This window comes from Colletes latitarsis, chromosome 7 (assembly GCF_051014445.1).
Source record: "Colletes latitarsis isolate SP2378_abdomen chromosome 7, iyColLati1, whole genome shotgun sequence".
Lineage (NCBI taxonomy): Eukaryota > Metazoa > Arthropoda > Insecta > Hymenoptera > Colletidae > Colletes > Colletes latitarsis.
This window is the reverse complement of record NC_135140.1, coordinates 10,256,825-10,268,954: the sequence shown is the minus strand read 5'-3', so window position 1 is coordinate 10,268,954 and position 12,130 is coordinate 10,256,825. Positions and strand designations below refer to the sequence as shown.

The 12,130-nt window shown below is 32.9% G+C and overlaps 1 protein-coding gene across 1 annotated transcript; it reads left to right on the top strand.

Moving 5' to 3' along the window:
• The first annotated feature begins 3,086 nt into the window (after nt 1-3,086).
• Nucleotides 3,087-11,823, top strand: LOC143343856 (E3 ubiquitin-protein ligase RNF10). Its single transcript, XM_076769170.1, has 12 exons — nt 3,087-3,487; nt 6,896-7,068; nt 7,304-7,530; nt 7,731-7,821; nt 7,881-8,065; nt 8,153-8,345; nt 8,433-8,567; nt 8,819-9,050; nt 9,121-9,372; nt 10,334-10,508; nt 10,908-11,251; nt 11,518-11,823. Exons 1-12 carry the CDS (start codon nt 3,418-3,420, stop codon nt 11,604-11,606), a joined length of 2,166 nt encoding a protein of 721 aa, XP_076625285.1. The 5' UTR covers nt 3,087-3,417; the 3' UTR covers nt 11,607-11,823.
• Nucleotides 11,824-12,130: the final 307 nt, after the last annotated feature.

Here is a 12,130-nt window from a genome sequence, read left to right as displayed (position 1 = left end):
AGTACACTATTACTTTCTGTCAATCTCTATCAATGCACTTATTACGAATTCAGTCGACGCGACACCCTGAAAAATATTGAATCAATTTTATGCTGTTTTTCAAATATCAAATCGACATCGATTCTCATTACTCCTAATTTCGTGCAATATACATATTTCGAGTTCAGTTGTTGTTTAATTATTATATAGGTAGATTTATTGTAATGCATCTAACCGATATTTGTGTTTTATTTTTGTTACAGTCTCTGATTGAAATTCGAATGGAAGGAACGCTACTGGAAAGGGACTGACGCCATGACACTTCAAAAAATAAAATCAAATAGAATCAAATGGCGAATTGATGGTATCTATTACGTTTGTATACATGTTTATACAATGTTTCTGTCTTTTTATCTAATTCGTCGTAAATACGTAATTGTATAACATATCAATAGTAAAATTAAACAAGAAAAGATTAAAACGAAATTTCATCCATTTTGAATTGTAACGAATATGTGATTTCGATATTTTGAAATGATGCCATTAGATAACTATTGGCAATTAAAATGACAGGTATTTTATTGTATTTCGATCACTCTCCTGTAAATGCTACCAACTCTGACTAAAATTTCTATTAAGAAATTCCATTTAATGAAAACATTCTTACAAAAGGAACGAATCCAATTTTTATGCTTGTTATCATTACTATTCTTATCATTATTTTTTTTAGACGAGGCATACCTTGTCTGTGGTTTGTACTAACAAATGATTTCTAAGGATAACAATTATTTTACTGTTCGTTGAAAAGTCTTATTTACTTACTAGCACCGCAGACGAGGTATACGAGTAGACCTTTCAACCAATGTATTTTTTCGGCCCATTTTTCTGGGGCTGAAGAGCCCCATTACCATTTCCGTGTCGCTCGCAATGTTACCAACAAATCTAGAAATAAACACAAGAGGAAATGAGACAGAAAATGAAATTACAGAAATTATTTTTTAACGGAATGAAAGCTGTACGGTCCAGAGCATGAATAGATTAATTTCATTGGAGTAATCAATCGATTAAGATTATTTAAAGATTTCAAGATTATTAAAATACGTAAGGATGTATACAGGGTGTTCGGCCATTCCTGGAAAAAATTTTAATGGGGGATTCTAGAGGCCAAAATAAGACGAAAATCAAGAATACCAATTTGTTGATGGAGAAATGATTGTAATTGACCCCAGCAACCGAAAATAATTTTTCCAGAGTGATTTCAAACTTTTCAATTTCGCCGAAAAATTTAGGCACCTACCCTCTGTCGATTTTCCTTAAAAATTCGATTTTAATTTTTAGTAATTTTGTTTGACGCTCTACAGGAAAGTTGCCTAATACTTTTTTGTAGGCACCCATGAGCTCTACTTCAGAAAAAAGTTTCATTGGAATATATTCACTATTGTAGGAATTATGAGTGTTTGAAAATTGGACCATTTTTTAGGAGTTTTTCGTATTTTACTGGTTCAAGGAGCAACTTTTCGAATATTTTTTGAATTTCTTCATATTCTCCATTAAAATACGCGTAGTTTACTTTTTTAAACATCAAAATCGTCCAATCTGTTCAGGAATTATGACATTTTAAAGATTCGTAGGAAATTTTGGGATAACATTTCTGGCCAGAAATTATATTTTCGGTAAGGAATTTTTTTCTCGAAAATGGTTCGGATTTTTAGGGTATCTCTAATTACCAAAAATGCTTGTAATTGGTCCCTGTAACTAAATATAATTTTTGTAGTATGATTTGAAATTTTTTAATTTCGTCTAAAAGTTTGAGTACCTACTCCAATTTTTTTCTCGAAAGTGGGTAGGATTTCAGGGGTATGTGTATTCACCAAAAATGATTGTAATTAAACCCCTCAACTAAAAATAATTTTTTCAGAATAATTTGAAATTTTTTAATTTAATTTTTTAATAACTTTTCAACGAAGCCTTAGTTAAGAAATTGATATTCTTGATTTTCGTCTTATTTTAGCCTCTAGAATCTCCCATTAAAATTTTTGTCAGGGGTGGCCGAACACCCTGTATAAGCTTGAAAGTAAAAATGTAGCTATATGAAGCGCCAGAACTCATATACATATAATGTGGTTATGCATTAGTGTGTATAAGTGATGGGGGTAGTTTTCTTTGGGCAGCGACCTGCCGTCTGATAACACTGGATTGACTTTTTCAATCCCTCCCATAGTTAATTTACATGATTTACGCACATCTACAGCTATATGCCCATCACACTAATCCAGTAAATAGTTTCTCAACTGACCGCCATCCATGAGAAGAGGTCGCTAAAATCACCTCCGAATTTTCAGGTCGGTATGACAGTCGGTTTGGGCCATGAAAGTCCATAAGGTAACAGGTAGTGACAGCACAGGCGATGTATACGAATAGACCTTACCACAGACGAGGTATACGAGTCGTATCTGGTCTGTGTTAGAGATTCCTTGGAAATGTATTGGTTGTAGATAAAAAGGTAACTGTCTTACCATCTATACAGTAAAATCATTTTTGAGTACAAAGTTCCATTAAACGATAGGTTTATCATGTACCTAATTTATGGTGCAATAAGATATACATAGGTCGGAAACTAAAAATGCCTGGGTAATCAAAACTCGAAATTCGGTACCGGAAACTGCCGGAAGTCGGAAACACCAAAGCTCACGTACACGTGGCTATACATTAGTGTACGAAAGTGGAGGAGCAGTTTCCTTTGGGCACCCGGTCTACTGTCTAATAACATTGCCTCTAATGTAAACGATCTTATGAATAAATTAATATTTAAATATAACATGATTAATCGCCAAGAAATATCGCAAGTTATTAACTATATACATATGATTCGATCTATTGGAGCTTATCACCACATGTGAACTTTTAAACACCGGAAATCGACGAATCTTGACCGTTCAATATAGCACAGGAATAAAATTAAAATGCACACTGTATCTTTGCATTATTTTTGACTTGCATATACGTCGATAAAAATTACTCGCGTTCCGTATCTGAAATATTCATTCGTTATCTACATAACTGTTATTCATTCGAGTAGTCGATGTGCGTCGCGTGTTACTTCCGGTTGCGCAAGTCATTAGTTTCGTCGCCATCATAGCGACGAGATCGCGACCGCTTTTGGCCGCAGAGCCAGAAACTCAGGCAATTGTCGTTTACGACAAAAAGCGAGGAGGCAGAGCTTTTGCTCTGTTGCAGACGAGTCTGTGGTCACCGTAGAACCGTCACGTCGGGCGTCGATTATCGGCAACTCGAGGACCTTTTTTCCACCTTTGACGCTAACGAAACATGGCTTATTGAAGAAGATGAAGGGTCTGCAAAAATACACTGTTTCTCCGTACGGAGGAGACCGTAGCCTCAATCACACTGGAAATCAGCACGAACGCATTCGTGCCAGAAATGGAAAAGAACGCAAAGTTTACGCAGTCCTCCACAAAGGGAGCTCCTGCTGATGCGAAGAAGACTCAAGGTGCGTCGTCCGAATGTCGATCGCTTTGATAGCGACGTCATCTTTTTGCTGACGTCTTATGTGCGTATCGTTACAAAAAACACAATTTTGCTTGTTCCCTAAACATTCTTGATATTCTATCTTTCCTTCTCGCTTTAAAAATCTTTTCGATTTTAACGAACTTTCGAATTACATAATTTTTGAAGTACCTCAAGATCTCGCAATAATAGATCGGTGATAATATTTTGCGTAGCTGTAGATAGATAATATTTCATCACTATGACTAAAGAGAAGAATTTGCAGTTGATTTTTAAAGCAAAGTTGTTTAGGGGAGTCATTGGACTTGAGCAAAAAGTTGAGTTGATTGTTTTGTTCAATAGAATAAATAAAAATTATTGTTAAGTTTCAAGTATAATGATCGGTACTAGTACTGACTTAGAATGAATTTTTGCTTGATACGTTTATCACTGTTAATTTTTGGTTAGTAAACTATGCGCTGCGGATCGTGCCTGATATCTTTGCAGAAATTTTATTTAATGTAACTCAGTGCTTCTTAATGGTTTTTTCCTGTTTAGTATAAATTCTATTGAAGTTGCAAATCTAGCCAAAGATGAACTTGTTGGTCGTAGAAACAAAAATTAAATAAAATTTAAGTTAAAAAGGTTATACAAAATTCTGATGTTCCTTGTAAGCTTATCTTTGTTTTGTGGAGCAATTTGTGTAAAATATTGATTTAATTAATATTTAAAAGTATTATTGCGTGGAGTGTTATATAGAATGGATCCACGAGCTTTATTAAATTGCCAAAAGTGGTCTGTGGGGGAAAAAAGGTTAAGAATAACTGATATAGTGCATGTTTTTAACTATATATGTGTGCATTGATTGTATTAATTCTCTATTACATAATATACCCAACCAAGAAATCAATGAAACCACTCCTTGTAAAATTTACCACAGAAATATGATATGATTTGCATTTGATGTTTATCTATTAGAACTTCTAATACCTCCACAGATTCAGCCACTTATTATTTAATTCAAGTACTAATAAATTCATAAATATTTAAGTAGTCTAAAACTCATTTTTCTATAAAAAAAAATATATATAACACATGGTAGAGGACATGTTAACCAAAGAAAGATTTCTTTATTAACTCTATGCACTTTTACAATATTTACAGTGACTCACAAAAATATTTGGACACAACGGTATGACTAACTTTTCGGTTTGATATTTCAATTGTTTATAAAGCAACCGTTCTGGATATTATTTCTAGCAATAGGTCAGTTATCAATGTTGATTAACATATACACTTTATTTGAAAAATTTACATATATTGTATAATAAATCTATATTACAAAAAAAGTGTGTCATTTTTTGGCTCGCAAAAATATTTGGACACGTATTATTTCTATGCTAATTTCTTTCTGGTAACCCAATATTCCAAGGTAGCAAAAACGTTTGTTTACATACAGCATCTAGAGGAACATTAGAGGTCCATGCTGTCTTGCTACTTTCAGTAGCTAACGTGAGTTCCTCCAAAATGGGTCGCAAGGGAAAGAATACAATATTCAATATGCGGCAACTTATAATTTTCCACTGTAAAAAGGGAAAAATCTATCGCGAAATTAGTGCTATGTTTCATATAAGCAAAAGTACTATTGCTGATATCATTCGACGATTTCATATTGAGAATCGCATTGAATCCATTGTGCAAACTGGAAGACCAAGTCTCTTAAGTATGAGGGAGAAAGCAAAAATTGTTCGAAAAATGAAAAAAAATCCGATATTAAGTACTCCAAAAATAGTTAGTGAACTATTAGAAGAAAGCTCCAAACAAGTGTCGGCCGAAACAGTCTGGAGGACACTGAGGCAAGCTGGATACAATGGAAGAGTAGCTAGAAAGAAACCATTTATCAACGAAATAAATAGGAAAAAAACTTGCTAAAAACAATATCTAGAACGGTTGCTTTATAAACAATTGAAATATCGAACCGAAAAGTTAGACATACCATTGTGTCCAAATACTTTTGAGAGTCACTGTATATTTTTACTCTTTTAGTTATAGATTATTTCACGAGCATATAAATTGTTATATTAAATGTTTGAAAAACAGGAAGTGTAATATTTTTGTAATATTAATAGTGTAATATTAATCTCGAATGTGTCATATTCAAGTTAATTTTATTGCTTCAAGAATATCTCTCAGATCAACTTCCCAATTTCTTTTTCAATGCAGTATTAATTAGATAAAATAGTAAATTATCTTCGTAACGTGATCATTTGTACATTGTATCATACTTTTGTTTTTATGTAAATGTAATTGACTCTCCGTGTTATTCTGGGTATGAAAAATATAGGATAAATTTTGAAAAATGAATACCTTGCAAGGTATCTCAAATTTTTCTATTATGCATGTTCTACACATATGCGCGCTACCTGTATACAAGGTGTTCGGCCACCCCTGGGAAAAATTTTAATGAGGGATTCTAGAGGCCAAAATAAGATGAAAATCAAGAATACCAATTTGTTGATGGAGGCTTCGTTAAAAAGTTATTAACGTCTAAAGTTCCACCCGTACTGAATTTTTTTCTCGAAAATGCGCAGGATTTCGGGGGTATGTCTATTCACCAAAAATGATGGTAATTGACCCCCGTAACCGAATATAATTTTTCCAGAATGATTTCAAACTTTTTAATATCCCCGAAATTAGTTAGGTACCTACCCCTCGTAGATTTTTCTTGATACGACATTTTTAATTTTTAGTAATTTTGTTTGACGCTCTACAGAAAAGTTGTCTAATACTTTTTTGTAGGCACCCACAAGCACTACTTCAGGAAAAAGTTTCACTGACATATATTCACTATTGTAGGAGTTATGGCAGTTTGAAAATTGAAGCATTTTTATGGGGTTTTTTTCATTTTACGGGTTGAAGGAGCAACTTTTCGAATATTTTTGGAATTTCTTCATATTGTCCATCAAAATACGCGTAGTTTGCTTTTTTAAACATCAAAATCGTCCAATCCATTCATCAGTTATGACACTTTAAAGATTCGTAGGAAATTTTGGGGTAACATTTCTGACCAGAAATTATATTTTCGGTAAGGAATTTTTTTCTCGAAAACCATTAGGATTTTTAGGGTATGTATATTCACCAAAAATAATTGTAATTGACCCCCGCAGCCGAAAATAATTTTTCCAGAACGATTTGAAATTTTTTAATTTAATTGTTAATAACTTTTTAACGAAGCCTCCATCAACAAATTGGTATTCTTGATTTTCGACTTATTTTGGCCTCTAGAATCTCCTGTTAAAATTTTTCCCAGGGGTGACCGAACACCCTGTATGTAAATGTATTTATAGAAGATGAATGACTTATAAAGTATTTATTATTTCGTGTAAAGCTTAATTTCATTATCATTCTCCAGATGTTACTAATAAGCTTTTCCCGAGAGCTTTGCGCCGGTGCGAACCATCTGGCACTAGTAGTTCCACAAAGTTCGAACAACCAAAGAAGTGCAATGTACAGAAAGCAAAAAGTTTTGATAAGAGACCAAAACCTAAAGGACAATATTATGGCGGTTCAAAGGAGAATACCAAGGTTTATATTTATATTATACGTGTACATATATTACTACGTATGTAGCTGTACTCTTCAAGCAGCTGTAACGTTGCTAATTTCACGAATTCAAGCAAGTCCTGACACACACTTTAAGAAAATGAGAAAAGGAAAAAAGATTAATCTTGTTTTAAATGTCTAAACCGGAATATCCTCTTAATGAAACATTTTATTCTCTTCGGTTGACGTTTTTGTCAGACTTGTGAACTTGTTATAGGTAGTGCAGTCAGAATTAGCTGAGCCTGGCACAGTATTGGTCCAAGGAAGTAAAAAGCAGAATTTGAATCATCTGCTAAATTTTCATTATGAACCACGTGATATGCGAGGTGGTTCAGGTGCATGGAGTCATGGAAAACCGATAAAAGGTTATTGCCGCAACAGTAATAGGTGGCTTCCGCCAGTACAGCGTCATAAGTACAACAAAGAACAGTTTTTACAAGCCAGGTATAAAATAATATTATATCAGATTGAATCACAAGTAATTGCTGGTTCGGAAAGTACTACTACTACTAACTACTAGTTAGAAACCCTTTTCTAATTCTTTTAAAAGAAAAATGGCAATTACATATGATTCAATCTAATACTTTATCTAAACATATCTGAACTCGTGATTCGTTAGATATTAAACATTATTGTACTTTTAGCTGCCAATTTGTTGTAACTGCCAATGGAAATTATTCATTACATCTGACTGACCCTGATGCTCTAGTTGATTGGAAATTAGTAGAACAAATTGTAAGTCGTAAATACGAGTTTCAGAAGCTTTACAAATTAATGGATATATTACATTTCAGAAAATTCATAGTTCTGAGAGCCTGTCTTGCCCAATTTGTTTGTGTTCACCAGTTGCTGGAAAAATGACACGTTGTGGTCATGTTTATTGTTGGCCTTGTATCCTTCATTATTTATCACTCTCTGATAAATCTTGGCGTAAATGTCCCATTTGTTATGAATCTATTCAAAAATCTGATTTGAAAAGGTAATATTTATGATACTTTAAAATAAGAAAGAATCGTGCCATTTCACAGGATAGAAGATATTAGAATCCTTGTTTATATGATTTTAGTGTCACTGAAATCACTCAAAGTATGCTAAATTCTGGCGATATTGTTACTTTGCGTCTGATGCGTCGTGAGAAAGGATCGTTACTTGCAGTACCCGTTGGAGCCGCAGTACAAAGTCCAACAAACTTTTTCCCAGCTTCAGATTCTATCAGTAGAGAAGTGTATTCAAAACTTCTCATTGCAAGCACAAATTATGTAAATATTCCAAACTTCCGAAAGCTGAAATGTCGTAACTACAAAAACATTCCGATCGGCATTCTTCTAATAAATTCAGTATTTCAGGTCATGAGTATCATCGAATGCGAACGTACTCAATTACAATTCGAACTATCGGATAATCCCGATTCGCCAGAAAATTGTTACATCGAGCAAGCACTTAATGAACTTTCAATACGAGAACAGGATCTGTTGAAGGAGGTAACATTAATTTATTTACATAATAAAACATATTTTGTTTAATACGTTGATCGCCATTGTCACTTAAAACGAATCATAGGCCCCATGGATTTCGATAAGGTTGCAAAATAAATATTACGAACAATTTTAAATTAAGTAATATCCAATTGACCAAGAACAGAATGTTAGTCTCGTAGAAAATTCACGAATTTGGTTTGGTAATCAACGTGTTAAATTCTTAACTCGAAGTAACTATCGCAACTTCCTTGTAGATCGAATCGAAGTCACAAGTTTCTGTGGACCCGACTACAACACAGATAGAGAACAGTGACACTGAAAAACAGTTACTTCAACAAGAATTTCAAGATTGCGAGGAAGTTAATGATATTTCAAACGAAAAAAATATAAAGAGCGTAGATGAAGAATCTTCAAAAACAGTAGAAAATTCACCCAATAGCACCCAGTCGACTTCAGGCATACATAAATTTTTTTATTTTTACCAAGGTTCTTATATATATATTTTTTTTTTATTCGCGTTTATTCAAAGAAATTACTAAATAATGTTCACTTTTAGCGGACGATGGGCAAGATTTATATCTTCACGCAGTGAATGTAAAAATGTTGGAAATGCAGTATGGTAGTCTTGAGAATTCTCCTCATGTAATAACGGGAAAGCTCTTGGAAAAAGAAGGAGGAAGTCTTACAGAAGATCTAAGACGCAGACTAAGATATTTATGTCACTTGCCGATTACTTGTCAGTTTGAAGTAGCCGAGATCGAGTTAAAACCACCGATTGTATCGCAAGAGGTTCTCTCTTCGTTTCAGGGTAATTTTTTCCCTACTGTTCAGAAAGAAATTAGACTTAACAAATATTTCACATTGTTTTTCGTCGGTTTTTAGTTCATAGTGAAATCATTCTTACAGAACAATTGGGCAATAATTAATTATTTTACGATTGCTTTCGTAAATTATTACAAAAAATAATCGTTGAGATTAATCGCTAATCATAAACCACATTTATAATCTGCAATCATACATCAGTAATTAGTAATTATTCGATGAAAAATTATTTTAGTTTTTATTAGAACCGATTTTTTAGTCCATGTCTGAGTATTTTTTATGTATTATTTTAACTAACATACTTCGTTTCATGGATATTTATTTATTTGTTTTCATTCTTGAAATAAAATTTCTTATTTTAAGAAATCATTTTAGAAATAATAGTTGTATATTTAAAATAATGAAATATCGTTAGAAATTACAAATCTTTGCGCGATTAAAATATATTATGATCTGGAGGAAACAAGAAATTAGTATAACAATATCTCATATTTGTAACTTTGAACACACAATTTAATAATTTATATAAATTACAAATATACGGGATATTTAACAAGTCATAGTATGGTTAAAAATAAAAATAAAAAAAATTGTAAGTATTATTATGATTAGTTATTAATTATATCGAGTTTATTTTTGTCGTACGAAATGTTTGAAACGAGAATTGAGCGAAAGCAAATTATATTTCTGCATCCATTTCTTATTTCATTCATTTGCCCATTCACTTAGTTAATAAATATATATATTCTAAAAAAAGAAATGTTGAGTATCGTTATTAACGCTCCATTATTAATTTAATCATAGTCAAAAATCTCTCATGTTCGATGATTTACATTTACCTTGATCATTTGTGTCATTCATCAATCGTAATTTCCGATTAGTTAGTTATTGTGATCTGGTTTTTTTACGTGTTATTTATTAATGTGATTGTTTAATTATTTTCATAGAGCAATTAGCATTGAGACACAGACGCAGGCAGCAGCGAGAACGCGGAGAAAGAAAAAGGGAAAAAAAGATCACCGAAGAAGAAAATAAACGAATGGGAAGATATACAAAGCCTATTGTGCACATCGATTCGCAGCGTCATTTTCCTCAATGGCAGCCGGAACTGTTGTTTTCAGAGTATGTACACTTTACTTTGGTCCAACACTATTTCTACCGCGGTTTCTTGCATACGTGCGTTTTGGAGAATAATTATTCTTATAAAAAACAAATTTGAAATATTGCATTTCATATAGGAGTACCTAGTACCCAAAATGAGTCTTTTGAACATAAATTCTAAACGTTGACAAATACATTTGGCAAAAAAGGCTCGTGCAAAAGTAAAATAAACTTAGATTGGAAAGTTGATAAGCATTTACCGTAGTTTTAGTTTCTGTTTATTACGGGTTTCTTTGAAGATATACAAAATTAGACTGTAGAGGATCGACATGGCAATTCACGAACAATTTGAATTTTTGGTAAATGCTTTTTGACAATCTATCATGAGTTTGTTTTTTAGACTGACAATGTCGGTTGTAGGGAAAACGTTTCATCACCGCCGGAATCAACGGTGCCTTCAAGCATAGCTAGCAGTCCATCGTTGAACACGTTTGACGAAATTGCTGTGAACAGACAAACCGACAATACAACTCTCGAACAGGGGGGACCATCGTTCGCAGAGATGTTGCGAAACAAAGGCACGCGTTCAAAATCCCACACCGTGTGGCCGTCTGTTAACTCTGCTCAAAAGAAGCCGTGTTCGAGTATGCTTGTTGAGTCATCTTCCAGAGACACCGAGGAAGAAAATTATGTTTCGGCGCCATCTTACAGTCAGAGCTTTGGCGACGCTTTGGCAGCCGCTTTAGAACAAACAAAATTGTTAGGCAAGTTTGGCAAATTTAATAGCTTTCGTGTTCGATCACAAATTTGTAACTTTTAGAAAGTAGTTTTACACAAATACATTAAACACTTCAAAATCATCCATTAACTGAATAAAAATAAAAATTCGTACATCGAATACTCTCGTAAATATAGGAAAAATAAAAACATTTTTATATGTACAATCTTGTACAAAATCTTGTTTGTATAATCTTCTATATTTTATGCATACATATATATTTATTATTTCACTTTGATGTATTTTTTTTAGGAGCAGAGAAAGGTGGAGGCGGAAAGAAGAAGAAGAAGAAAAAGAAATCAACCGTATTGTTCGCAACTACTATGGCACACCCGTCTTAATTTTCTGTTGTAACAATGCTTGCACTTTACATTTCTATTCCGAAATTTTGCGATTCTGTTGTTTTATCATTTATTATCTTTCAGGTTACTTTGGGTATATATTAGAAAATTTATATTGCACGTCTGTCGAATTTTCGTAATTGTATTATCGACTACTAAATAATTATTTTCTGTAGCAGTTTGTTGTGCTTGCAAATAAATTTCATTTCATCGAAAATGTTAATAATTCTACGACCTAAAACCACCTACATTTGAATACATTCTCGGATTAGCACAGATAATAATAGTAGTATTTCTTTTTACTGTAATTTCAACAATATCTATGAAATAAATTTCATAGCTTTAAATGGTTAATATTGAAAGTCACGAATGATTTAAATTAGTTAATCGTACAGTCACTTGACTGCGTGAAAGGTAAGAACAGAATTTGTTTAAAGTTTAATAAAAATTTGTTTCGATATACAGCATAACGAAAGGTTAATACTGCTACTCTGACTTACTGAACTATGGGGAATGAACTAAAA

What these genes read in the sequence shown, in the direction of transcription:
- LOC143343856 (XM_076769170.1), top strand. Translation starts at nt 3,418, where the DNA reads ATGGAAAAGAACGCAAAGTTTACGCAGTCCTCCACAAAGGGAGCTCCT. An exon ending in GTTCAAAGGAGAATACCAAG is followed by an intron (nt 7,069 to 7,303) that starts GTTTATATTTAT and finishes AACTTGTTATAG; the next exon opens with GTAGTGCAGTCAGAATTAGC. An exon ending in AACAGGATCTGTTGAAGGAG is followed by an intron (nt 8,568 to 8,818) that starts GTAACATTAATT and finishes ACTTCCTTGTAG; the next exon opens with ATCGAATCGAAGTCACAAGT.